Genomic DNA, 26,695 nt, shown 5'->3' on the forward strand with positions numbered 1-26,695 from the left:
GCAACGCTTTCCCTCTTCGCTCTAAGAGCTCCTCTTAGACCTTGAAAACAGCAGTCTTGCTCGCTATCCCGTCGAAAACGCAGCTATTATCTACAGGTACGTACTGCTTCGTGATCACCTTGATGACCTCCTGGGCCACCATTCCACCTGTCAATGCCGCAATGTTGTGCAGCTCGCCCCAATCTGCACGGTCAAGCTCTTTGACAACATCATCAAACGCTGTCCGCGCTTCTGGAGTATCGAATCGTGGCCATGGCTTGGGATCATGCTCAGGATCGACGGCAGGGGTAGAGAAATGTGCAGATTCGGCAAAAGTTGGCAATGGTGGTACTGCACCTGATACCACCCGGCCTGTCAGAATGTCGTTGAACTGCTGGTCGTTGGCCGGTTGTCGGAGGGTTCGAATCCGATCTATATCGTCTTGGTATCGATCGAGGGCTAGAAAAGCGAAGTAGATCGGCAGCAGCGAGTCTGGATTTTGAAGTTCTTGGCTAAGAGCTTTTGCTCTGTCACTCCAGTCGATTTCGGCAGTACATTTGGCAACGCGTATAGGGCGGCCGTGAATCACTTTGATGAATTGAGCGCCTTTGCAGAATGCCTCGATCTCAGCTTGTTCGATTGAAAGTCTCCTGCCTAATTCTTGCTCTGAGCTGCGGATTGTCCGAGTGACTTCTGCTAAGTCAGACCGCGCTTTGGCTTTGTAGATGTTTTGGAGCTGTATGTAGTCGGAAGATTGGGCTTTCATGTCTGGGAGGGCGCCGGGGAGGGGGAGGATGCCGTTGTGTGAGGTTCGAAATTTTTGGATTGCGTTGGCGATGATCCAGAAGTTTGCGGACGTGGGTCTGAGATTTTGGCAGGCGTCTGCTTCAAAGACTTCACGGAGACCGCTGGATATTGAGTGCGGATTTAGACTCTTCAGTACGGCGGCTGCTGCTTCGTCGAAATTCTCCTCTCCGCCTTCTGAGTTGTTTCTTCGTGCTCCACTTTCTACTAGCGCTTTGAATTCTTTTTTCTCGGAGTAATTGGCTGGAGCTTGGCTGTCATGTGAGGCGTTCCAGACATTGAGAAAGTGTAACAAGATGAGGAGGTATGGTACGTGACCGTGATCGTGATCTGATAATAAGCCCAGATTCCCTGTCTTCTTTTCCAAGAACTCAAGCAATTCTGGCCATGGATTCAGGAGGCGTAGATCTTGTGTGGAAGCGGGATCTGGATGGGTATCGACGATTGGAAACTGAGCAGGTAGTTGTACCGAAAAGTGAGAAAAGAAGCCTTGGCAGTGTATGTAGAACAGAGGTATTGATGACTTGTCGGCGTGTTGGCATATCCTGTCCAGCACCCTGGCATTTCTTGTAGGTCCAACAAGCAGTATAAGGCTATACTGCTCGAGGCGCCTGGGATGATCGGCGAAGGCGTCGATTGACTGTCGATCTCAGTTAGTACAACGTCGAATACTTGTTGATTCTGATGGTCAAACCCCTTCAAGAGCGTTTATCCTAACTTCAGGGTTGAGCTCTTGCAAAAATCTGCGGGTCTCCTCAGCTCTCCACCTGCCCAAGCTTGACTCCTCGAGGAAGAAGTTGACGCCCAGGTCCAATTCTGACACATTGGCCTCATCAACAATGGTAAAGCTACCGACACCAGGTAGTATGAGATTTTTGAGGGTTTCAACTCCTACGACGCCAGGACCCGAGTTCAGAAGCAGTACTTTTGCGGTCTCGAGGGCTGCTTGCCCGCTCGCTGCCCACAGCCGAAGCTGCCTGTCGTATTTCTTCTCTTTTGCTGTGGGCCCTTGTAGGATTGGAGGGGTAGTAGCTCTTTCGGCCATGGTGATTCTGGAAACCTGTTGACGAGGAGACTCGGAGCTCACTGAGGTATTCGTAGAGCTGTTTGATCGCATCGAAACAACACTCGATCGGCTGGTGTTGAGCGCCGGGTAGCTACCGTAAGTATACTGCGATGTCATCCACCGGCAAAACAAAAAGTCCACGACAGACAACACTTTGCTACAACATTGAGCTCTCATTAACCTTTACTACTCAATGCCTACATGCAGATGTATCCCATCATTGTGAGCTGAAGGAAATCATCGGATGCTGAAAACGATCACCGCTCACTCCCGCCTTCTTCTCAGGTACAACCGTTCCGTTTCTCTCAGTTCCGTGGTATTACCGCTTATTGTCCATAAGCTCCCTGCTGAATCGACTCAGAAGCGGCTCGGTACCTAGATCTCGCCTTCTCCCACACGCAATGGACTTTCCAAAGCCCGTCTCCGACGCCTCTCTTCCCCCAATGTCCACCTCCGCCGCAACCCGACTCTCCGCCATTGAATCCGCCAAGCGCGCCGCCGCTCAACTTGCAGTCAAAGAGCACTTCGATGCCGAAGCTCGCTACATCGGCATCGGATCCGGCAGCACGATCGTCTACGTTGTCGAAGCCATAAAAGAGCTCAAGGACCCCCGCATACAAGACATCCTCTTCGTTCCTACAGGCTATCAATCGCGGCAGGTACGCTAGAAATTGTCTTCATAGTACGCTACCGGTAGGGAAGCTGACTGGCAACAATCAGGTGATACTCAAAGCCGGCCTCAAAGACATGAAGTTCGATTCCCTACCCGCCGACACCCTTCTTGAAGTCGCCTTCGACGGCGCCGACGAAATAGACGAGGACCTCAACTGCATAAAAGGCGGTGGTGCCTGTCTCTACCAGGAAAAGCTGGTAGCGACTCAAGCGTCGAAATTCATCTGTGTGGCCGACCACCGCAAACTCCAACCCCGCCTACTGACCACTTGGCCTACTATTCCTATCGAAGTGGAGCCACTGGCTGTGACGACCGTAATCTCTGCTTTGAAAACACTCGGCTCTTCCGCGCCGTTTGTGAGGGAAGGGCTTATTCAGAAGGCTGGGCCTATAAAGACGGATCAGGATAACTTTATCGTCGATGCGCCATTTCCCTCTTTACTCCTCTATACCGACATTGAGCAAGCGGCCAAGCAGGGGGTTAAGGGGCTCAAAGGCCAGGGCGAGGATGGCCAGTGGGAAGTACAGGCACTGGCGAAAGAGATTAAAGCCATTGAGGGAGTTCTGAGCGTCGGTCTATTTGTGGGAGAGAATGGAGTGCAAGCCAAGGCAAGGGGGAAGATCGCTGGTGGCCAGAAACCCATCGCGGCGTATTTCGGAATGGAAGATGGCAGTGTGGCTGTCAGGATGACACAGGATGATGGCACTGTCGTTCTGAGGAAGTGAGGCATTTGCTTGGCGCATGTCGAGTGTTTCATTTCGAAATGAGGAAGCTATGAGGCTATGAGGCTATGAAGCTATGATACCATTGATGAAAGCGAAAAGAAATGCATGCATGTTTGGACATAGAAAGTTGCAGGTTAGCTGCTAAGGAGTGACAAATAGTGATCATTAAAGGGATGGATCTATCAAACAAGCTCGAAACGCTTCTCTTATGCTGAATGGAAGAATGAAACAGTAGCGCGAATGCTGTGTTGCGTTCAGAAAGCTCTCCCCTTCCCCTTCCCCTTCCCACTCTGTGCGCGGCTCTCCTCTTCGGCCTGACTCAGTCGCAATGCGAACTCGAGGTCGTCCAGCTCAGCGGCTGGAATATTAGACGCCTCACTTGCTTTAGGCGACGCACCGAAGGCACCAGATCTCGGAGGCGAGCCAGAAGGTGATGCTTTATTCCTCTTAACCTTGGCGTACTTGGCTGGAATCTTGCTGGCACTTGTATTGCCAATTGCACAAGGTGACGTGTTGCTGTTCTCCTGCAAACTCAGACGGATAGCTTCGGCCATATCGTCGTCGATATCATCCTGTGCAGCCGACGAGACCGGCGAGGCCACGGCCTCTTCAGTTATCGTACTACTGCTTTCGCCGTCACTCGCACTCTTCTTCCTGAACTCGTGGCTTTGCGCGGCCTCTTCACTCAACATAGTAGCGTAAGCCAGGATCTCATCCTCACTAGCGCCAGGTCCCAAAAGATCTACCCCGAATCTGCCAGCAAGCCTTTTTTCTTCTTCGCGCTTTTCTCGCTTCTCACGCTCGAGCTCTAGCTTTTCATTGGCGATGTAGTCCTTGAGCGCTCCTCTGCCGGTGCCGTAAAAGCGGTCACCGCCTTGGTTGCTGCCACGTTCTGAACGGCGGAGGCGGCGCTTGTTACCTTTGTACTGGTCCGCTGCTTGAGAGCTGTAGCTCCAGTAGCGTAGGTGCGAGCCGAGTGAGACCATGCCGCGGAGGACAGTTGGGTCGGGATCCAAACAGATGGCCCCTGCCGCAAAGAGATTGATTCCGACGCCAGCGGGAGATGCTTCAGCTTGGACGAGGCGACGTCGTGCACGGGAAGAGAATCGAGAGTTGAGCGTACGAATGGGAACCGTGGTTGAAGCGAGAGGATCCCATGCCTGTACCAGACCGTCGTTCCCGCCATGCACGAGGTAGAGGGAACTTAGGGCCAGGCAGGAGATCTGCGGAGAGTCTGTGTAAATGATCCGTATGGGCTTGATATTGTTCTCCAAGATGGTATTGCTAGCGACAGGAGCTCGTGCATTCCAAAGAACGATGGTCCCAGTCTTTGTACCTATGGCAAATAGTCGCGCACGTTGGCCGGGAACATCGGTCAATGAGTGCGATGACATCCTTCCCATAGGAGACGACGGTGGAGATGAACCGGCCAAAGACCCACTCACGCTGAGTAGCGGATCCTCGGTGGTCGTCAGCAAGGCGAAGTTAGACAAGTCAATAGCTGTCGTGGTTATTTGGGGTGACTTTAGGCCCCCAAGTAGAAACACTGATGTGCGCCATTCTTCAATCAAACGTGTCCTTAGCTCGGAGTCTGATGGACTCGTAGAACTGCGCCGCGAGAGAGCTCTGTCTTCGAAAGACCAGGTAGGTTGCCCGTTGATCAAAAGATTGTGTTCGCCAAATATTGAACCGTGGCTGGCATCGCCTTGTGCAATAGGCATCGAAGGGCCTTGACCGGCCAGATCCTCGTCCGAGGATTCTGTTACTTTGCAGCGTGTATATCGCTTGATCATGGCTTGCTGTCCCTCGTCTAGACCGCAGCCTATCACAAGAATGACCTCACCGGCTCCATTCTCATCACTTGCTGCGAAGTCAACCTCCAGACGCCTGCGCATGTCCCAACCTTCGCAAACTTTACGAAAGTTCTTTGGCTTCTTCCGGAGATAAACTTCAATCTCCTTAGTTTCAGCGGCAAGTTGTTCTTTGCTAAGACATGTTCCATCCCAAGAGGTCCTCGGTGAATAGCTACCATCGACTTCGGATCTATCGAAAGGATCGGGCCTAGCAATACGCCTCGTTGCTTCTACCAGCGTCCAGTGGACTGTGCGTCCGGTCTGCCATGCCAGTCGCTCAATTCGTGCTTTGTCAAGTTTCAGTGCGCGATCCAAGATAGGACGAACAGGAAAATCGCTAAGGAAGAACACCTCCCCAAGCGCATTGAGTGCAAAAGCCCAGATGTGATTGAGCAATCGGCGTTTTGAAGAAAAGTTCTCGTCAACCGCGATAGCAATGATGGGTACTCCTGGGCTTAGCACCCAACGAGCGGTCAATTCGCCACGTTCAAGCCGTCTTTCACGCAGAGGGTTCGTTCCCAAGGAATACGCAGAGACTAGGCCGCTTGAAGAACCTACTAGCATGCCAACAATCCCTTCGGACAGATCCGGTACATTGGGTGTTTTACTAATCCAGACTGAGCACATAGATTCGGTTGGCAGAGTGGCCGGGATGCCAAGCTCTGGTATCGAATTGTCCAATGGGGAGGCCAAGTCACGGCCTCGCTTTTCTTCCATAGATCTGTAGTAGACCCTGCCACCAGGCATTCCCTCTGCATAAATCATTCCGTACGGTTGACTTATATCCATGGTATTTGGCAAGCCAATCACTTCACCAGCGCCAAGACCATAGGGAGCTTCGCCAGGATGGACATCCTCAAATTGCTGGGTAATGAGAGAATCCGAGAAGCCCCATGCATCGACTTTGCTGGTTCTGGGGTCGCTAGAAGAAGCCATGCCGACTTCAGTGGCTCCATGTATGAAGCGAGGTAGTCTTTTATTGAACCCAGTCCCAAACGTAGCATGTAGGTGGTCAACAAGCGTGACCAGATCAGAATTGTAGGTAACGTGAGCGCTGCCGTTGCTGCCTGTACCAGGTCGCGAGGATCCAGAACCAGCTGGCGTCAAGGATTCCGTGGGTTTGCCACGACCTATCGATCGAAGTAGCCGGGTGCGCAAGATGTATTCGCTGCGCCATGATGCAAGAGCTGTCAACCGGGTAAAGAACCGTCTTTCCGAACGTATCTCACTATCTTCCGACAGCTCCGAATTGGTGTCCAATGCACTCAGTGCCTCTGCTCCAGGGAAGAAGCGCGAGAAAGCTATCCTCCAGGCGTGGGGTGTCGTCACCAATTGATGGAACCGCCGTGATACAAGGGAGACATCTGACAATGACGACGGAGGGAGATGAGAGAGTATATGAGTCAAGACCTCTGTTGCAATATCAGCCATTGTCGCAATAAAGCAAATGTGGAGTGCGGACCATTGGGAAAATCTCCAATCGCAACTTGAGCAGAGCTAAGATTCTTGCCTCTCTGAACGACAGTGAAAGTACGCTCTTCAGCCCTCTTCTTTGGCAAATATGTCAAATCCTTCTCATGTTCGATGATGCGGTCAACAGGTGACCGGCTCTTCTGCCTCGAGGGCGGGCTCAATCTCCGCAATGGTCTTTCCCGTGCATCGTCAGAGCTTCCAGCAGAAGATGCTGAAGGGCTCGTATTGCTGGCGGGACGCCGCGGTTTTGCCCTCCCTTCTCCAGCACGAAGCTGGGGGGAAGGGTGCACATCTGATTCATGGAATCCATGTTGGCTGTCTCGGGTGTTCTCTTGGGAGCTTTGCGGCAACGAAATATTCTGGGAAGTCTCGTTGGGCTCTGGTTGCATATAAAGGTTGATGGCGTGATAGGATGATCAGAAGGACTGAGCCAGGTCTTGGTCAGTCGAAAGCTTTAGTCGATGGGGAGAACGCGTTGTTGTTTGGAAGCAAAAGGATATTGTGACGCAAATTTGATGCTTACACTCACAAAAACTGCCAAGAGTGCTTTCTCTTATGATATGCGGTACCGTAGTACGGTCTTCCATGTAGCGTAACCTGCAAGCATTGGGAACATACATTAAGGTGGTGAGGTTTGTCAATCATAACCAGGCCAAGTATTCATTGTTATCGGTCTTGCTATCTATGTACAATTTCCTATCAGATCCAGGGTAGCCAGCCTCGTCTTTTTCAAAACACAATTTCAAATCAACCTCAGGCCTAGCATCAAAATCCCAAGTACGAGACCCAGAAGTGTGCTGCTATTGGGAACTCTCATCGAGATTCCTGCTGCATGCGTCCTGTCGCCTTCCTTACCTGTGACTATTGGTGTCAAAGGTCCAGTCGCAGTGGCAGCAGACGAGGCGCCAGATGTCCTGAGAACAGAGGAGAAGCCTGTTTGCGCCGCGCTCGACCAAGGTCTGATCGTCGTCGATGGCAATGCGACACCATCCGTTCCTAGTATCATCGTTATTGATCCTTCTACTATGGTCTTAGCCATAGCACCGCTTCCAATGGCGTAGGTTGTACCATTGATCACTGCCTTGGTAGAGCCCACTGAGAACGTCAAGCCATCCGCTGTTACGGCAATCTGTGTCTGCTCAGGGGCTATTGTGGTAGAGGGAAGCATGACCCCAGCGCTTCCCATCTCTATAGTTTGGGAACCCACCACGACTGTTTGAAGTGGTGCTCCGCTTCCGATGGCATAGGTAGTGCCGCTGATGACTGCGTCTGTGGCTCCGACTGCAAAAGTGAGACCGGCGGCTGTTACACTGTTTGGAGTTTGGATGACCGGCAAATTGACGGTGGTGCCTTCGATGTGGATGCTTTTGGGCCCAATGGTCATTATCTGGCCATCGATGGCTGTCGTAATGGGTGCCTCGTTTGATGCAATAGAATATGTTTTGCCTTTTAGCACTACTTCTGAAGGAGCGACAGAAAATGTTAGATCGCCCTTGGTGGCCATTGAAAAGCTTGGCTTGGGCGTTGGGAGAGAAATGGTAGTACTGGCAAGGCCCACGCCCTTGGGGCCGATGCTGATTGTGTGACCATCGACAATTGTAGTGATTGGGGTCATGTCAGACTGGATATTATTAGTATGACCACCAATGACCACCTCTGATGGAGCGACTGAAAAGGTCAGATCCCCTTGAGTGATGGCTGAAAAGCTAGGGGTAATTGTAGGTATTGGAACATGAAGATTCCCGAATTGTACGCCATTTGATCCCACGAGGACTGCTTCACCATGGGTCATTATAGTTGCGGGAGCCTTCCCAGGAACGAAAGAGTAGGTTGAAGATCCAATCACTGCAGCCGAAGGTCCTATTGAGAATGTGAGACCTCCAGTAGTGACAGCCGTGGGCGATGCACCACTGTCGTCTAGCGCCGAAAGTGCAATGGTCGTACTAGGGCCAATGATCTCGGACGGCTTGATAGTAAGGACCTGCCCATTGTAGGTGACAATTCCGGATCCAGAAGATAAGGGTATGGTCGTCGATCGGGCCATGAATTGTGACGCATCCACAGAAAGACTATGGTCAATGTAGACGAACGGTGTTACCTTTCCGGCCGGAGGTAGTATGATACTTGTGTCAGGAGCGATAATTTGTGAGGGGTTGACCGCGAAAGTCTGGCCTTTGTACACGAAAGGAGAAGCATTTGCAGTATTGGGTAGAGGTATGTATCTTCCCGATACTTTGAGCTGGGAGGGGAACACAGAGAACACCTGACCCCCAGCGGTCACGCGGGGAGCAGAGGAATCCACGGATGGAAAAGCGACCGTTGCGCCCGCCCCCACTAAGTGGCTAGCATCCCAGCTGTATGTTTGACTGTTATAAACGACCGATGTCGGCGTTGAACCGTGCTCAAATGTTTTAGAGCCAATTGCAACATCTTGAGGCCGCAGCACAACAGGCACATTACCTATTGTCGCAGAACTCGCAGGCGGAGGGGTGACTGCCACTTGTATGGGAATCGTCTTTCCTTGTGCCACGATTTGAGACGGCTGAATAGCTATCGTTTGACCAGCGGCAACGACGGTAGTCGGCGGGGATCCAGCGTTGACCGTATGAGAGCCGACAACTACCGCGTTGCTAGCGATAGAGACCGGCAAATTGCCAGCCATAACGACACTGGGGACGTATTGGCTTCCGTGTGAGTCAGCACTGCTTTCGTCTTCCGGCTCGGGACCATCTCTACTACTCGAGTCTTCTCCATTGTTCGATGCAGCTCCATTGCTCGAGGTACCTTCAGCATTTGAGGAACCTCCTTCGCGGCTCGAACTGTCTCCAACGCTCGGAGAATCTCCATTAATCGAAGCACCTCCATTATTCGCAAGCTTTCCATTGCTCGAAACACCTCCTCCGGTATTCGTGCTCCCACTGTTTGACGTATCTCCCTTACTCGAGGCATCCCCATTGCCCGAAGCATCTCCGTTGCTGAACATACCTCCATGGTTCGAATTAGCTCCATGGTTCGGATTAGCTCCATTGTTCGAAGCACCTCCATTGTTCGAAGCTCCTCCATTCGGCTGAATCCCATTCGAGGCTATCTGATCATTGCTTCCAGTAGACTGGCCCCCACTAGATCCTACGCCCGGCTTTTGCGAACCCGAATTCCGGCTATTGGAAGATGCCGACGGAGATTCGCCGTTTGTGGGATTTTGCTGGGGCATGGATTTGTCAGGAAACTGGCCGTCGCTATCAGACTCTGACGGGCTCGAACCGTCTGACTGTGTAGACACATCAGGGTTGGAGGATCCAGAATTTTGTCCCGTAGCTTGGTGGCCATCGGAAATTGGCTGAGCCGCTATAGCTTGGGGAGTTGGCGTTGAGGGCCCGAACAAGTTTCCAACCGTAGACAGTTGTTGCACAATGGCAGGCGATTTTTTGGTGACAAGAAGCGTACTTGTAATTGTAAATGGCGTGTATGGTGTCAACACAATAGGAGGTTGTGGCAGTGGTTTCTTGGGGATAGGAGGGCCAACGATGGGAGGGAAGATGGGCTGAGTCCCACTCGAAGGGCAATCTGGCCCTTCGCACGGCGCGGTGATAGTCTGGCAAGCTGGAGGTGGAGTAATAAACACAGGAAGCGGTGTCGTAGCGTTTGGACCTAGCGTTAAGGTCTCATTGACCAGTATTGTGGAAGTGACAGTCTCGTACACAATATGTGCAGTACTGGTGACAAGACCTGAACAATTCGTGGGGTATTGGCCTCCTGAAGGTCTATAGGACTTTATTCTTTCTGGATTCCTGCCTTCGGTCCTATTATTGTTCATAGAGTTGAGATAATTTCTTAGCGCCGAGCTCTCTCCCTTTCCCGAGGGTGCCAAGTTAAATTCGGTTGATGAGATTCTATCGCTGCCTGTAGCCGTTGCTAAAGGTGGCATTTGTATTTGCCCTCCAGGGGTGGCGTACGTTCCAATCCTCAAGCTCCAAAGAGGCAAATGAATTGGCCCAACATCAAGCGGTCTTGGTCCGAGCCAAGGATGCAATCTGGTCCTGCTTTCGGTTCTGTTCTTGATTGAATCCAGAACTTCTACGAGCCTTGGACTTTCCCCTGTTCCTGATGCTGCAGCGACAGATTTCAAGCTTGCCGATGCATTCTTGCTACCACTAAGTGCAGAGCCTGAAGTCATTGTTCGAATGGCGGAGCTTGCGGGTGGAAGACTTGCAATTGGACCTTGTGGATACCCTGCCGGAGTCGAGGATGCTTTGCGCGCGCTCGCCGGAACATGACCTGCTGTGCCATCGGACGGCCGTACGACTCGAAAACCGTCAGTATAAGCCGACGTTAACGCTGATATACTTCGTGATGCGGTCGAGCTTCCGCGAGTCGCGCCTAAAATGTAAACAGATCTATCGGTAGAGAACAAGGAACCTGCCCCAGTTGGTGTAAAAGTATCCCTCGAGCTTGAAAGTAAAGTATTCGCAGAAAGGATTGCGTGGTCCTCAGGGGGAAAATTTTGATAAGGCCGAAAACGCTGAAAAGGCCTAGGACGCTGCAACAAGACAGCACCAGCTTTTAGTGGTTGAATGCTTGATGGAGTCGTCTGAGGAGCCACAATTCCTTCGGAAGAAGGTGTGCTTAGCCTCGACGACGTTGCAGCGGCACTGATGGCTGGACTTGTATCACCTGTGGAGTTCCAAGAAGGATCCTGGGGCTTGCTGTGAAGTTCTAGATCGGTCAGTATCTCCAGAAATATATTCAAAGTAGTCTCACCTCGGGAATGGTCTGTAATTCCATGTACGCCAACAGAGGATATTAGAAGACGAAGTGCAAGGCAAGTAACGCCGAGCAGCTGGCGCAATGCCATCATTTGCAATAGGAGCCCTGAGCCGACGCGTAGAAGTCATCCCAAAAAGATGGCGATCAAAGAAGATTAAAGGCTAAGAGAATCACACAAGATATTGTGTTTATGGTAACGACAGACAGTTTGATGAATGGAGAATCAGATGATTTGGACTGAACGACAGATGGTGAAGAGTGATATGGAAGCTTTGACAGATGCGCGTAAAAGAGGTTCTCGGGCCATGAGGAGAATTAAAGGATCTGGCTTCCCCGCCCGGCGCCATACTCGCGTATGTATATTATCTCCCGATGCTGTCAGGGCACTATCTCACTCAACTTGTGAATATCATCATCATATGGGCCCAGCATTTCGGCCCTTTTCGTCGATGAGGACTCAGCTCGTTTGTTGGTATACTCGGCATTGCCGTCCAGCTTCGTGCTCTGAGCCTCGTAACTATACGCTTCTTCCTTCCACATCCACGAAGCAGTTGAGTGAATTTTGCCAAGGAGAAAGATTAGGAGAATTATGGAGGTAAGTTTCAGTTTGGAAGAGCGCGAATGAGGTTACAACGCCGAAGCGATGTCGATAGTGCTGATGGGGCGTGAGGCTGAGGCGAGCCATCAGCCTCCAAGGCTAAGCGGCTTGTCCAATAGAAATGCTTTGATGCCGTTCTTTTGACGCCAGTAGTCTCATCATTCACTTTTGAAAGTAAGCACCAGTCTATTAAGCATTCGGAGGCTCAAGTTCAAGGCCATCGACGGTCTCCGGTCTTCGAATACGACCCCGGAGTCAGCTTTCGGGCCACGTCTTTGAGGCTTGGAGTCTTCACTGTCCCTGCCGACTCTCGATCTGACTGGTCCGCTGAATACTTTCAAGGCAGACTCCTGGTCCAACAGTGCCTCTGCGCTTAGAGGATTTCCTGTAAAGTGGTGGAGAAGGAGAAAGGTTGCGGGTGATTCTATTTGCGGCCAGCCCTATAAGGCTCAAAGGGCATTAGCGTTAAAGATTTGGACAAATCACAGGTCTGCTTCTCGGAATCTTCAAACGGCTTTTACAGGCGAACAACCGACGGTCCTCAGGTACACACGCCATAGCCTATCTCAACCAGGAATCATGAGCTTGTGTGACGAAACCTCGGAAGACAGCGCTCATTATTCGTCAGTACCGGTCCTGTTGGCTGTGCGGCTGTGGGGCGGACTCTTCAACCCCTGGTTTTTGCTGGCCTTTTGGTCTCTGGGGAAGCATGCATGATGCATCCTCCCAGCGTAAAATCTTGTCGACCGTCCGTGCATTGGGCATGCTGCAAGCCCCTTTATTACGTGTCTAATTCCGACGTGGAGGGTACAGTACGCGCAGTATCGAGATCTTATCAAATTTACCTCTTGGTCATCTGCTTCTTTCCCGCCTTCTCCTTATTCTTACGCGTCTCCGGGTATGTGTATCGATTGCGCAGATTCCTAGCTATTACTGCTTTATCCTTTTGCGTGAAACGATAATCCCTATGCCTGGTCCAATGTCTGACACCTTGCTCGACCTCATCCTCTCATCTTTTCCTTCGACTTCCACACCAGGCGCAGATTCATGTTGAGGAGCATCACAATCGCTGTACTGGCATCCAGAAATCGCTGCGATGACGAAGTGGGGCAGCAACAGCTTGCTTCCCATAGTACTGACAACCATATGCTGTAATGCTGTTGCTCTCATCACGGCTGCACCAAGACCCTCTCCTGTGTCAATACCAGTAAGGACCGACTGGTTTGGATACGATGGCAATTGGAGTCCTGTGTCGGTCAGAGTAGGGACACCACCACAGTGGGTCGACCTTTTTGTCAGTACCGCTAGCCAGGAGACATGGGTCGTTGGGAATGGAGGCTGCGACGGTACTACTGAATGTCGGACCAAACGAGGTGGCGTCTTCCAATCCAACGAATCCAGCACCTGGGCCGATCAAGGACCATTTGTGCTAGGTCTTGATCCCCAGCTTGGCTTCAGTGGAGATGGAATTTACGGGTTTGATAACATATCTCTAAGCAACGACATCTCAGTACCCTCGCAGGTGGTCGGCGTCATCAATTCCACGGACTACTGGCTTGGTTTCTTTGGTCTTGGAGTCGAACCAACTAATTTTACCTCTGCCGACAAGCCAACTTTTCTCGACAATATGGTGGAAACTATGAGCTTGATTCCAAGTCATAGTTATGGCTATACAGCCGGCGCCTATTATCGTAAGCTCTGTGTTAGTCCGAGATGGTAGAGTGACAGGACGCTAATTGCATTAGGCTTGAAAAGTGTTCCTGCTTCGTTGGTACTGGGAGGGTTCGATGCCAACCGATTTGAGCCTCACAGTACAACTTTCGAACTAGACCCAAACCAAAACCCAGTCGTCGCGCTCAATGAGATCACGGTGACCGCCCAACCGCTTCCGTCGTCTAACGTCAGCGCCGCATGGCCTAGCAATTCACTGACACTGCTTGGCTCTAGTGACGCAAATCTCTTCACTATAGACTCTTCAACGCCGTACCTTTGGTTACCCGAAGCAGTGTGTTTGGAATTTGAAAAAGCATTCGGTCTTACTTACGATGACGTCGTTCAATTGTATACCTTTGGCTCCAATTCTACCCAACATGAAGTATTGGTCAATTGGAATATGACATTTCAATTCACTGTCGCGGATTTACCAGGGTCTTCGAACTCGGTATCACTCTCTCTGCCTTATGAGGCTTTCGATTTGCAACTTTCCTATCCGTATCCTGGCCTGAACGCCAACCAGTCTTCACCTCCCACAAACTACTTTCCGCTTCGAAAAGCTGCGAACAACACACAATATACCATTGGAAGGACTTTCTTACAAGAAACCTATCTCAAAGTTGATTACGAGCGCAACAATTTCTCGATCTTTCAAGCAAAATTTTCCCCAAACGCTTTAGCAGACACAGACTTGATCTCTATTACCAGACCCCCGAATAGTACATTCGAAGGACCAGAAGTTGTACCTCCGAAGCCGATCTTAAGCAAACCTGGGATAGCCGGCGTGGCTGCCGGTGGTGCCATAGCTCTCGTCTCTTTGATTTGTCTGATCGTACTCTGTATCCGTTCTCGACGGGGTGACAAAACTCATGACTACTTTAGAGAGAAGGAAGACGAAGACCAGCCCAGGAAGAAGACCTCAAACAGTAGGTTCCTCAGATGGCTCTTCCGTCTACCCAAACCCGAAACACCAACAGAGATCGGCGGATCTGATAGATTCGCCTTTGAGGCTCCGACCGGCCGGGAATGTATGGAGCTGCCGGCGAAGACAGCCAAGAGCGAACTTGAAGGAAGTGAGCCTGACACTCCAGTATATACTGAAGCTGATTACAGGAGTACTGGAAACGCGATCAATGCCATCGGCCATGATCCAGATGAACCAGTTGAGCTGCCTTACTGTTCGAGTGCTCGAGGCTACTATGAGCCTGAGACAGCCTCAAAGATTCGAATCTCGGACTCAGCTTCTGCTCCGGTCAAGCTCATTAAGGATTTGCATAGCTTGAGTCGGCAAAATACGCAGACTACCGCAGGGATCAGCAGCACAAGCAACACTCCGAGTAAAAGATCTAGTAAAGATGTTTCTCCGATTTTCATCGTCAGTCCAATTACACCCAGAGAAGCGAGTCCTGGGTTTTCATCTCTCTCTACAATCGCAAGACGAGAAGCATGGTACGATTCCAAAGAGAGTTGGGGCGGCCAAAGAGTCAAGCGTGGCACGCCAGTCGTTAGTGACGATGGGAAAACTCGAGGCTCGAAGAGCAGCAATGGATCGAGTGCCACCAGGGGTATCCCTCGGAGTGCACCGCGGATTTTCAGCTGGAAGGCAGATCCGGATCCGGAGCGAAGGGTTGTGGGAAATCATACTCCAACAGACAGTACGATTCACGCGCTTCCATGACCTTTGGACAGTCGGGCGCGGGTGACATCATCTTCATTAACGATAGTATTGTGCTCTCATTTTCCATGATCATGTCACATCTAGAATACCCACAGAGATTGCTCTCACACCACTTCTTAGAGAACGCCAAAGGAGGGTATCTAAGCCTAACCACAAGCATGTGACAAGATGAAAGATGTCTTGGCTCCTGGCCTAAGACATCAGGTGGCTCTTCTTTCGCCAACCACATCGTTGCGCCAAAAACAACACACTCGTATCAGCTCACGATCCACATCGACCCTGATCCCTCAAACCCTGTCATAGTTCCTCCGTCCCGGCGTTGGATATGGACTCTTCAATCCCCCACTCCTACCCACAGGCATGTCCTCTTGATGGAGCGTGATCACCGACATGAGCTGCCATGGTCGCTTGTAGCGGTCACGAATGAGCTTGCGGCGAGAGAGCGACGTCGACGAGGAGGAGGACGAAGAAGATGACGAAGAGGAAGCGTTAGAGGTGGTACGGTTCCTCGGGGTCAATGTAGAGGAATCGGCCTTGATGGCTTCGTATGTAGGGCGGCGCTCCATTGTGCCGGTGTTGGCAGAAGAGTGGTGGCTCGAAAAGTTTTGAGGGGATTGGTGTATGATGACGGGGTGTATTCGCATGGTCTTGTACTGGGAAGTGTATTGGAATGGAAGCATATGGGGCAGTATGAAGAGGGTTTATGTAGACAAAAGATACCAGATACCCAACACGAAACCACGTCATACCTATTCTTTGCCCAACATGCAACACCGTCTGTATGGCGCAAAACTGTCTCGCCTCATCGATTGGAGTCAATTGATCCATCAAACCCGGACATTGCGCTCAGCCACGCTGCTTTGAAACGGCACACGGCCGACTGAAACAGGAATGATAGGATCGCAACAATGACGTGCAACGGGTTTGAGACGTGGAAGACGTGAGATCCTACCGTTGTACTCTTTCATGATAAGAGAGCCTTTTATCTTTTATGCGTTTGTGGGAAATGTTGTTTGAAGGGATACTGCCCAGTAGCGATCCCCGGGGGGGAGGGGGGAGTGTTGCAGGATTCAGCTCAGCCTCGCCTGCGTGCTTCAGGGACGGACTGATTGCCGTCCGCTTGCCGCGGTTTGGATCAACTTGACCGTGAGCTTTCGACTGGCACGCGAGCACAATATGACTGTTAACGAATGTGAGTATGGCTTTCATTTATTTCATTGATCGAATTGACGGGTCTGATCATGAGCTCCAAGGTCTCTCTCTCTCTCTCTCTACTTTGGCGATAAGCTAGCCTAAAATAGCGAGACTTAGGGCTAAGAATCATTGCTGGACTTCGAGTCCATCTTTTCTTTATCGTGGGCCACCAGGGATCTTTCCCTTGATGACGTGATAGAACTGCGAAGGAAGCACAACATGTTTGTGATACTGGCCGATCGGAGACCTTGTTGTACATGAGTAGGATGCGTTTGTGTGGCAGGTGTTTGACTTGGTGTCAGACTGAAACTCGAAATCTTTGCCGCTTCCCTCCATTGGATACCACAGCACAGCAAGGTATTAATGGCCCATGAATTACCAACCGCAATCGTGACCCTTTTCGGCCCAGTGGTCTCCGTAGGGATGAGGTACAGTGATTTTTTCTGAGCTTACTTCCACATGCCTCACTCTTGCCTGCTAGCCCAGGCCCGTGGCCGTGTACTCTCACGGCGACTTTAGTGATGGCCATATACGTCCTTGAAAGCGTCTTTCGCGCACTATCGCGCTTTCCGTTCCCGAGCAGTGGTGCGGGCGGGAATACGAAGTTGAAGGGCATCATATCGCCTTCCAACCCATGTTGGAGGCCACCAAAAGTCCTGCGGAACATTTCTCATACTTCTCGACCCTGCACTGAGCAGACGCCCGTCATCACGACGAGATCATCATCGAATGACGGAACGTTGGCTATTCCATTTAAGCCCTCCAACTGGAGAGATGCATTGATGTATTCTTGGACCTCGCTCTCGATCAAGGAAACAACGGACCGCAGGGCTCTATAAGTAAATCCGAGCTGGAGAGATTGTTGCACGATTTTCAGGAAGGGAACAAAAGTCTGGAGCACAGACCAGGGCCAACTACCTTGTTCTATTCCACAAATTTGGAATTTGGACAGTCATGTGCGATAGCGGAACCAATACAGGAGCTGCAAGATCTTTCCCGTGAGCCGAAAGCCTTGCCTTTCGCTCCTAAACATACGGTGATCTTTCGTAAAGACGACGCCATACTATTCGCTACTTCGCTACGCAACAACTTTCAAACCACATCGTGCGCAGTGAAAAGCATGTTCCGGCAGCAAAAGGCTCTCAATATTTCTTCGAGCAGTCTCATTGCTCAAGATTATACTTTCAAGGAAGGACGTTTATAAATTGTTAAAGGTTCGACTTGTCTACTGGCAGCCCGATCCTACGGAGTCCGCCTCGGATCTCCAAATGACACCTTATACACTGGTGTCTGATAATTATACGTTATTAGTAAGATCAGGACGCTTGGCCTGGACAACACCCCGTTAACCAGAACGTCCAACCTTGAATGCAGCAATCGATGCTAATATCAATTAGCACTTCGCCATCAGTCTATATCATATACAGCACCTTGGTGGCAAACTATGACTGCGATACATATTCTGCGCCCAATCTAGGTACCATCTATGACGAAGTCACGATTGGATACCCACGGGACGCCCTGTCAGCTGGCGTATGCTACCATACCGATTGGAGGTCGATTGATTACACGGAATTATACTACCCTCCGCCCGATCGCGAGGTGGTCACGCAAGCTGCGTGTTCTATGGATTACAGAGATCCGCGTACTGTAGACTCGTCCAAGATCCCGGCTGGTACTCCAATATTTTCTATTCCCGGCGGTGTCTCGAAAGTCGATCCTCTTTGGAGCACTTGCACTCCTGCGGCTCCTCGGAGATACGACCCTCCCCGAGCGCTGACCAAGACTAGAAATCTTGTTCCGACGCCAACTCCCCCATCTGTGACTCAAGCTGAGCCTGAACCTTCAGCAACCCTGCAATAGGCCGTCGGGACTGGCGCTCTCAGCACGGCAAATGTAGCAGATGTTGGGCAGGTTTCTCAACATCCGAACTCTCAAGATCTCGGCGCTGCAAGTGGAGGCGATCCAGTCTCTACAAAAGGAAAGCAAGACGGTGATTCAGGGTCACAACAGGCTCCAGGCGCGAAAGGCAATCAACCAGATCCTCGAAACCCCGGCACTTCTGATTCTCCCAGCGTAGGGAGTGGAGGGAATTCGGCCTCTGTGCATCTCTACAGGAGACTCCTGGTGGAGGCCTTGAATTAGGCACAGTGACGATTGCACCTGGGGCTGAGACCACACACTCAGGTCACGTTGTCTCCGTTGGCTCTAGTTTCGTGCTTGGGGGATGGCACCTCCTTTGATCTGCAATCACCACATCCAGGTGCCCCTCCAGGGCTAGCACCAGCTCTCCGCTTCAACAGGGTGTATCTAGTGGTATTGTGGTAATGGGTACCATGAGCCTTCCATCGGGAGCTCAAACAATATACTCGGGGCACACGATGTCCGTCGGCTCTAATATCTTTGCCGTAGACGGAACCTCTTACCGTAAAGGCGCCAGCGGTAAGCTTGTATTCGGAACCATGACTCTCCCTCCAGGGTCCGAAATCACACCGTCAGGCCACGTCATTCCTGTTGGCTCCAGTTCTGCGGTCGTCGATGGCACCTCATACACCTGGGCTGCACCCGCATCCTCACCAACTTCAACGCCTGCAAGTGAAAATATTGGAGGCCTCATCATGTCCGCATTCGGAAAAAGTGCAGCAGCGAACTCATCCTCTTCACCGCTAGCTTATACAGGTGGCGCGTCGAGCTCGCTGGTGCTTTTGAGACCTGGACTGCCTACGACGATGATGGTGACATATAATGTACTTCTCAGTTTTCTAAATATTCAAGCGGGCATGATGTTACATATCAACCTTCTGGCCTTATTTGAGGATCTATTTCTTATCGACTTATAATTAGTTAACCTCTTCCCAGGGCTGAAAAGAACCAATTTTCGAGCATGGTCCGACTCGAACGTCCTCTCACCAATTAAGACCCCCCCCCGACAAACCGTAAATCGGCTCTCCGCAATGTCAGCTTGCGGCCGTATTCCTCCGTACATCTTTCTAAAGCCGGTTATAAAATGAAATAGACACAACTTGACAAACATAGTCGCTGTGCTCGGTTTGAAACAGCTTTCCATACATTACAACTGACGAACTCGACACCTACCATTCGAACCATTCGAGACACTCAGCTCGTCACATCGCAGCTCTCTGGGCTTGAGTACAAATCAGCCAGGATAACTATCTCGAGTATCTGCTTAGCGTCGAAAATTTCCCGTCACTGCGTCCACAACCAACCCCCTCCCACCGTTCCCTCCGTCCCATCAACCAGAACATCAAACTCGAAATCCCACCCCGCGTACGTCTGCGCGACATTCTTCACTCCGATCAGCACATTACTACACCTACACATTGCGGGGTCAGCATCACTTTGTGGACGCGAAAATATCAGGTTGTAAGACCGGTTTTGTGGGGGCATGAAAAAGGCAAGAATTCACAAATGGCCACTTACATATCCCAGGTCATGTTTGCCTCCGGCCAGATATATAGATCTGTACTTTCATCCTGGCCCCCTGGATGGTCGGATTCATACACCCTTTCCCCCATGCCCATCGGTTCAAAGCGCTGCTCGTGATGCAACGACATGTCGCGAACTGCTTTCCGCAACGCTTCTTCTACCTCGTTTTCCTGTCTGGACGAACTAACGCCTTGGAAAAGGTGGCACCACAGGCTGATGTCGGAATACCGCACGGGGTAGACGTACGGCACTGGAGGCGGAGCGACGCTGCGCTGATGTCAGACCTGAGTTTTTACAGAACATCTCGACAAAGAACTTACTCGAGTGGAGAATTGGGGGCTCGGAGTGCACTGGTGGAATTGGGGGGGTGGGTTGCGTTTTCGAGCAGTGTCAATGATGACGGTAGCGTGAGAGATGGCGGCGAATCTGGGAGAGCGAGAGGTGGCGCTGTGGCAGCGTGGGCGCTCAGCTGGATTAAGGCTGCGAAACGAAACACGTTGAACGTCTTCATATCTGAGCGATACGAGAACGTAGAAATGAGTGTTGAAACAGTTAAGAAGAAGAATCATGTGAGAAGGCTCGAGAGTACTTTTGTTCCATTTCGTCGCATGGAAACACGGTTTGCGTTCCAACGGATACCTTTCTTGCGACGCACAGACTGTGCATCTATATTCCTACAGCGCAGAAGACTCGTCGCAAAAACTACCGGCGCAAGTAGGGGACCTGGGTTTGAAAAGAGCGATATTTTGACAACAGTCGGAAGCATGTACCAGAAGGACGAGCACTTGACGGAATTGGCAACTCGTTGCGAACAAAACTCGAGCAATAGAAAAAATGTCTTTCGAACAGAAAAAGTAGAAATCATGACTGGTGGAGCCTCAGGCCCAAACGAGAGTATTGGATTTTGACCAGCAAAACCACGGACGAAAGACCCGGACCAGACATAAAGACAAGAATACTTCCAAGCAGAGACGAAAACACCTCACCTTCTTTCCTACCTTCCCCCCCCGAAGAACGCCATCAACCCTCACGGGACAACCTCCCCACTACAGCACAAACACATCAGGCACGCATCCAGATGCTTCGAAAAGCCCGGCTCGTTCTGTCCCGGCAGCCGCCGGCTCGAATGCTTCGTCCACGCCTCCCTCCCACAGCCCGGCGTGGCGCACGCGGCCCTGGCCCTGACCGTGCCCGGACGGTGGTCGACGTGCAGCACGCGCCGGCGCCGCCCGCCCGTCCCCGCGCGCCTCACGTGCGTGCGTTCGAGCGTGCGGCGGCGGGCGTCGCCGGTGGCGTAGGTGGCGAGTTCGGTCTCGAGGCGGCAGGTGTGGCATTTGGCGTCGGCGAAGATGGCCCGCCGGCACGTGCAGGCGGAGTGGCCGGGCCGGTGCTGCCGTCTCAGGCGGAGGCTGCAGCGTTTGCAGAGGATCGATCGCCGGCTCGGGAGCCCGTTGGTGATCTTGCGGTGGTAGTAGTTGCTCCAGCTGTGGAGGCAGTCGTTGCACACGTTGAAGCACCGGGTGGGGAACGGCGGGTGCGATTGCGGATCCGTTTGCCTGCAGGGTCGCATGGTGACCCGTGTGGTGGGCCCGTTGGGGCAAGGGATCCGCTGCTGCGCCGCCGGGACGTTGTAGATTTTGCGCATGTCGTCACACTGTGCTCCGAGTTTCAGTTGGAGGAAGTCGTTGGGATCCTTGCGGTTGGGGGCCGGGGGATTGTGGAGGTTTTGTGTCTGCAGCACGATAGGGTCGAGCGAATGCAGGATTCGCTGCGTCTGATGTCTTAGATTCATATAGTCGAGAAGGTTTAGATTTCCGAGTAGACGGTTCTGCAAACCATATGTTTCCCTGTCAAGAATAAATTCGAGCATTTTTTGGCCGGTACTGGGTGGAGGTCGATTAGGTTGAGCCATAACGGGCTAGAAGGTGTTTTTTGGGAGTTTCTATTAGTCTGATGAGGAAATAGTATTTGATGACTGCAGTGTGACTTTGATCCTCGTAATCGTTGGAATGAGGAATTCGGCGGGATGAACCACTCCAGGATAGAAAACACCCCATTGTCCTTCGGAACTGATCCATTCATAGATCTTCAAAGAGGACAACGCCAACAAGTGTACAAGATAAAGAACGTCTTTCTTCGTCAAAGGATTGCAGATCCGCCCAAGCTGATCAATGGATATGAATGGAGACTTGTCCCGAGCCTCGCCACAAGACAGTAAGGCTTCCCCAAAATATAGAGTCTGTCAGATGTATAGGTAGGATCCGCGCAGCAGCAGCGTATTATTACCAACAACCAGAATCAGTTCCCGTTCGTTTCTTGGACAAAGGGAACCCAAGAGGTACTATGCAGTCAAGGACCTTCCTGCTTTATCTTCCATTCCCGCACGCTGCCACAAAAAGTTGGCAGTTGTGAGCACTACTCTTCCACAATCGGCGACTATGGGTAGCAAGTCGAAACAATTGGCTGTTGAAAGGGAAGGATACATCAAGCAGTAGGTATCTGACAAGGAAGTGCTCTTCTCAACAATGGAAATGCGACAGTTTGGGACAAAGGAACAGTCACGATCATGAAAAAGTGCCCACCTTCTCATCTCAAATTGATAGTTATGGGGATGAATTTGCTTCGATAGATGTGAGAAAATTGGCGACTCGTAAAGACTAAATTCAGATCACTAACAGAAACCGAAATTGAGGACTGCTCAAGAGCTGAATTGAAGCGGAATATGTGAGTTTCTTTACAAGCGAGATCGAATTGAGCAAAAGAGATAGAGTCCTGAAGCTGGAATGAACGTCCATTACCTCCGTCTCCCCCAAGAATAATCGAATCTCATGGAATGAGTACCCCATTACAGCACACGCACACCAAGCTCGCGTCTGTATGCTTTCAATGCTGGACGTCCAGAACCATAGCAGGACCATACAGCGATCACCTACTGATACCACCACTTCTCAGGCTATCATCCAGCTGTATCAGCCATGGTTAATTAATACATGGCATCAATCTGTTGGTCCATGACACGCGTGAGTACCGTGGCTTGATCTATGCCGCTGCCAGTCCAGTAATCCGCTCAAACTCCTCCTCTGTATGTTTCCAGAACCTCTCCACCACTCCTCCCTTTTTGAAATTGGTCAGAAGCTCCTCCACCTTAGGTCCCGAACTTTCACCGGCCAAATCGACGGAGTACACACCACTTCCACTTTCCCCATTGGTTCCTCTTGCAATCGCAACTTCACCGGTCAACGGCACCCCAGAAGTTACATCCCCATGAGAAGCTGCCGGGTACCTCGCGCTCGTTGCGAGGAACAAGTGACGTTCACCACACTCCTGATTCGAGTACCAAGTCATCATGGGCGATATGGCTTTGAAGACTATATTGATAACGAATATCGTTGCGCCTTGGCCACCCCGGAAAAGGTTTGACTTGAGCGGACCCGGGAAGTTGTGGATGAATGTCACGTCCGGTGCTTTCTTGGCAAGGGCTTCAAGGGATACGGTGACAAGTGAGCTGACGTGGCCACGTGCGGAAAGCGCAGAGACTTTCCAGCCTTGAAAGTCATTGATGCTAACTGGGCCTTCTTTACCAGCGGCGAATGCAGTGACGACACGACGAAGGGCAGTGGCCTGTTGAAGAAGTGGCAAAAGGTTTACAATAAATCGATTGCGGGAATAGGTTACCAAGGTCGTGACGAAGTTAAGGCCCTCCGAAGTCTCTGTGTGCATTTTACGGTCAAATCCTTCATTCTCATGTTTGCGGAGTTTTCTCCGTAAATCAATAGAGCAACTTTAGAAGGATCGCGGACATACCCGCGCTAACCAATGATCCCGTACTAAGAAAGAGGAGATTGACCGCCTTCTCTTTGCACTTGATGTCACTGCATATATCATCCACGGTGCGGATCAGACTGGTATCTGCCTTGATGAAGATGTACTCGCCTTCAGAGTTCAGGGTCTTGCATTCGGCTGCAATGCGATCTCCGGCTTCTTGTGAGCGGCCAACAAAGTAGACGCGGGGTTGGCGGGCGTGCTTGGCGAATTGCTTCAGCGATACTTCGCCGACACCGCTAGTGGCACCGACGAAGACGGCGACGAGACGCGGAGGAAGAGCGGAGGCAATGCGGGAATTCGAGGATTGGACATCTGTAAGGGAGACCATTGCGTGGTATGAACGGAGGCCAGAGAAGTAACAGGTTGGTGTGCTGGAAGTGTATAACTATAATATGTGGTCTTCGCAGCCTGGATAGGAAAGAGAATGGTGGTCTGTTTGATGAAAATGTGACCTGGGAGCCTCTATGTTTCTCGCAACGAAACAAGGGAAGCAAGGCTTCATCAAGAAAAGAGGAGGGTTTTGCATCTTTAAGTAGACTGTAGAAATGCAGGCCTCAGCCTTCATGGACGCATATTTGGTGTGATTTTTGGGGCTTTGATACATGCACGAGGATAGACTGTAGAAGACAGAATACAGATCCAATGGAATATTTCCAAATGCGATTGGAGGTTAGCGCTAAATCAACCAACGCAAGCGGCATAAAGTAACTCCGCTCGCGGAATCCAATCGGATGCTTCAAAATACGAATACGAGAAAGTCAATGTGGTGTGTTCCTTAGCAGATATTTTTCAATCCTGACTTATTCTGCTGGCATCCCTTCCTCTCCGCGTATAACTAGGCTATAAAGCAAAAGTCCGTGTTCCGTGCCATGAATCGAACTGTGAGAGAGCTACTGTAAGCGAAGTGCGACGATTGAGCAAATGACAGCAGATACCCCGACACATCTGGCCAACTCTGGGAGGGAAATCAATAGTAGACACCTTCATCGCGTTGAAACTGTTGGGCTTGAAATTCGTGACCCAACGGCGCACCAGCCTGAACATGGCTGGAGTGTGTCATTTCGGAGGGGCGTGATCCTGGAGCAATGTGAGTAGCAGCCAGCATAGAAAGGTTCGGGGAATATCAGGCGAGGACTATCTCGAAAATTGGGCAAGCTCACCCTGCTGCCTCCCAACTTTCATACCTGCACTCATTCCATACCCGCTCAAGCCGTTTCTATTTACGCTATTCATATTGAGACTGGCGAGAGATTGCCGTTGGCCTGCAGTATGGTTCTGCAGATCCTTATTAAACATGTTGGCGTCATGTCGATAACCAAGTGTTCCCAGGCGGCTGGCGGATTGAGTTGTCGGCCCAAGCTGGGTGCGATGGTTGGAGGGTGTAGGCATGGGATTCGCTAAACGACCATCAGCAGCGTGGGTGGTATGCCAGGGCTTTGGCTCACCGAATCCGAACGTATTGCTTCCAGTACCTCCTGGTCGATGAAGCGGAGGAGGCATCATTGCCCCATTGCCTTGGATTTCGTTGCTGCCACTCTTCCGTCGGGCATGGAGTTGCTCTATTCCGTTGCGATTCCGTTGAGGGGACTGGAAGTCTTGTTGAGCGTGAGATCTCGGAGCGACAGAAGTATGCTGAGCAGAAACGAAGCCTTGACGACCTGGGACATTCCCGAGTACCTCATCTACGGAATCAAACGCCGCAGACTGTGTAGCTGCTGTCATCTCCTTGCGCTTCAAGCGATCATAGAGTTCCTGTGTCTGCTGATGTTTGCGGCTTTTCTCTCGGAAGGCTGTTACGAGATTCTTATTCTCAAGCTTGAGCCTGTCCTGGTCTATTTGCATATCTGTTCGTAGAATTAGAAGAGTAGATACTCATCACATCGCGAATCATACTGTTCAGCTTTTGATTCAGGATGTTCAGTTCGGAATTGGCGTCGTTGAGAATCTTGTCAATCTGCACGTTAAGAGTGTTGTGCTTCTCAGTCATTGCCTTCACCGTGTACTCCTGGTAGACGCTACAAAGTATCAGTGGGTGTAAGCGGCAACGCCACCCCTCTACGTACATCTCCTGCGTCGACTGGTAGCTCCAGAAGGCCAACCCACGCCCAGCACATTCCATAATAGTGCTAGGACTGAGGCCACTCAGAACGCTCGTCTTGTAGTCCTCGGTCGGATGCAATGATGTAGAGACAGCGTCATCAGGTTGAGAAAGAAGAGTTCGGCATGCTGGGCAGACCCGACTAGCACCAGCTGGTGCAGTCAAGCCAAGCTCGTCAGAACAAGGATTGCAGAAGACATGGCTAGGCTTGCTGTTAGTATACTGCAAGCGTAGCCTACAGGGTGTACGCACCTGCAAGTCGTTACCACAGCCCGCTCCACGAGCTGGACTCGGCAGTTGAGCGCATTGCAACGTAGCGTGAAGTCCATTACTCTAGAGAACGCCAGAGGATAACCTTGATGAAAGCGATGGAAGTAGAGGATTCAGTTGAGATGACTTTAATGGGATGAAGTGGAACGGAGAAGGTGGTTTTCGATATAGGAAAGGACGCCCTTTCCACTTTTGATACTCATGGAAAGATCAATATTCTCTGGCGAGGCAAGTACTAGGCAGCTCATTGCCCCTAAATTCAAGAGGTAGATTCTAGCTTCCATGTCTACCGTATAGGCCACCTTCCAAAGACAATAATGTTCTATGAAATCACGATTGGACGCTCCCATCCTCTATAGGACGAGCCCACTTTGTGGAGCCACCACCTTCGTTGCTATTCCAGCGCGATGGAAATAAATCATCTGACAAGTTGAGAGGACCAACATCTTCGCGCAAAGACTGTTCCATACCAAGTTTTATAAGGTCTACTTTTGCACTGTGACTTCAGAGACTCAGAATAGGGAAATGCATCATA

The 26,695-nt window shown here is 51.1% G+C and overlaps 11 protein-coding genes across 11 annotated transcripts; 4 read left to right on the forward strand and 7 right to left on the reverse strand.

Annotated features, from left to right (window-relative positions):
* Positions 1 to 34: 34 nt before the first annotated feature.
* On the reverse strand, positions 35 to 1,828 carry HO173_005688 (uncharacterized protein; the record flags this gene model as incomplete). Its single annotated transcript, XM_037307603.1, has 2 exons — positions 35 to 1,423; positions 1,478 to 1,828. The coding sequence occupies 2 exons, from the start codon at positions 1,826 to 1,828 to the stop codon at positions 35 to 37; spliced, it is 1,740 nt and encodes a 579-aa protein (XP_037165412.1).
* A 422-nt stretch (positions 1,829 to 2,250) lies between these two features.
* HO173_005689 (uncharacterized protein) lies at positions 2,251 to 3,247 on the forward strand (the record flags this gene model as incomplete). Its single annotated transcript, XM_037307604.1, has 2 exons — positions 2,251 to 2,508; positions 2,570 to 3,247. 2 exons carry the CDS (start codon positions 2,251 to 2,253, stop codon positions 3,245 to 3,247), a joined length of 936 nt encoding a protein of 311 aa, XP_037165413.1.
* Positions 3,248 to 3,501: 254 nt separating this feature from the next.
* HO173_005690 (uncharacterized protein) lies at positions 3,502 to 6,962 on the reverse strand (the record flags this gene model as incomplete). Its single annotated transcript, XM_037307605.1, has 2 exons — positions 3,502 to 6,512; positions 6,563 to 6,962. The coding sequence occupies 2 exons, from the start codon at positions 6,960 to 6,962 to the stop codon at positions 3,502 to 3,504; spliced, it is 3,411 nt and encodes a 1,136-aa protein (XP_037165414.1).
* A 353-nt stretch (positions 6,963 to 7,315) lies between these two features.
* HO173_005691 (uncharacterized protein) lies at positions 7,316 to 11,428 on the reverse strand (the record flags this gene model as incomplete). Its single annotated transcript, XM_037307606.1, has 2 exons — positions 7,316 to 11,286; positions 11,332 to 11,428. 2 exons carry the CDS (start codon positions 11,426 to 11,428, stop codon positions 7,316 to 7,318), a joined length of 4,068 nt encoding a protein of 1,355 aa, XP_037165415.1.
* A 1,603-nt stretch (positions 11,429 to 13,031) lies between these two features.
* On the forward strand, positions 13,032 to 15,326 carry HO173_005692 (uncharacterized protein; the record flags this gene model as incomplete). Its single annotated transcript, XM_037307607.1, has 2 exons — positions 13,032 to 13,626; positions 13,681 to 15,326. 2 exons carry the CDS (start codon positions 13,032 to 13,034, stop codon positions 15,324 to 15,326), a joined length of 2,241 nt encoding a protein of 746 aa, XP_037165416.1.
* Positions 15,327 to 15,613: 287 nt separating this feature from the next.
* HO173_005693 (uncharacterized protein) lies at positions 15,614 to 16,006 on the reverse strand (the record flags this gene model as incomplete). The annotated part of the gene is made up of 1 exon (XM_037307608.1): positions 15,614 to 16,006. One exon carries the CDS (start codon positions 16,004 to 16,006, stop codon positions 15,614 to 15,616), a length of 393 nt encoding a protein of 130 aa, XP_037165417.1.
* A 1,894-nt stretch (positions 16,007 to 17,900) lies between these two features.
* Positions 17,901 to 18,665, forward strand: HO173_005694 (uncharacterized protein; the record flags this gene model as incomplete). The annotated part of the gene is made up of 2 exons (XM_037307609.1): positions 17,901 to 18,317; positions 18,384 to 18,665. 2 exons carry the CDS (start codon positions 17,901 to 17,903, stop codon positions 18,663 to 18,665), a joined length of 699 nt encoding a protein of 232 aa, XP_037165418.1.
* Positions 18,666 to 18,901: 236 nt separating this feature from the next.
* On the forward strand, positions 18,902 to 19,266 carry HO173_005695 (uncharacterized protein; the record flags this gene model as incomplete). Its single annotated transcript, XM_037307610.1, has 2 exons — positions 18,902 to 19,140; positions 19,191 to 19,266. The coding sequence occupies 2 exons, from the start codon at positions 18,902 to 18,904 to the stop codon at positions 19,264 to 19,266; spliced, it is 315 nt and encodes a 104-aa protein (XP_037165419.1).
* Positions 19,267 to 19,727: 461 nt separating this feature from the next.
* Positions 19,728 to 22,813, reverse strand: HO173_005696 (uncharacterized protein; the record flags this gene model as incomplete). Its single annotated transcript, XM_037307611.1, has 4 exons — positions 19,728 to 19,854; positions 19,962 to 20,234; positions 21,137 to 21,885; positions 22,766 to 22,813. The coding sequence occupies 4 exons, from the start codon at positions 22,811 to 22,813 to the stop codon at positions 19,728 to 19,730; spliced, it is 1,197 nt and encodes a 398-aa protein (XP_037165420.1).
* A 193-nt stretch (positions 22,814 to 23,006) lies between these two features.
* HO173_005697 (uncharacterized protein) lies at positions 23,007 to 24,120 on the reverse strand (the record flags this gene model as incomplete). Its single annotated transcript, XM_037307612.1, has 2 exons — positions 23,007 to 23,677; positions 23,772 to 24,120. The coding sequence occupies 2 exons, from the start codon at positions 24,118 to 24,120 to the stop codon at positions 23,007 to 23,009; spliced, it is 1,020 nt and encodes a 339-aa protein (XP_037165421.1).
* A 639-nt stretch (positions 24,121 to 24,759) lies between these two features.
* Positions 24,760 to 26,219, reverse strand: HO173_005698 (uncharacterized protein; the record flags this gene model as incomplete). Its single annotated transcript, XM_037307613.1, has 6 exons — positions 24,760 to 24,869; positions 24,953 to 25,189; positions 25,238 to 25,636; positions 25,686 to 25,807; positions 25,856 to 26,092; positions 26,143 to 26,219. 6 exons carry the CDS (start codon positions 26,217 to 26,219, stop codon positions 24,760 to 24,762), a joined length of 1,182 nt encoding a protein of 393 aa, XP_037165422.1.
* Between the last annotated feature and the right edge of the window lie 476 nt (positions 26,220 to 26,695).

Source organism: Letharia columbiana, assembly GCF_014066305.1.
Source record: "Letharia columbiana isolate WasteWater2 chromosome Unknown Sc0000016_s0, whole genome shotgun sequence".
In the NCBI taxonomy this organism is placed as follows: domain Eukaryota; kingdom Fungi; phylum Ascomycota; class Lecanoromycetes; order Lecanorales; family Parmeliaceae; genus Letharia; species Letharia columbiana.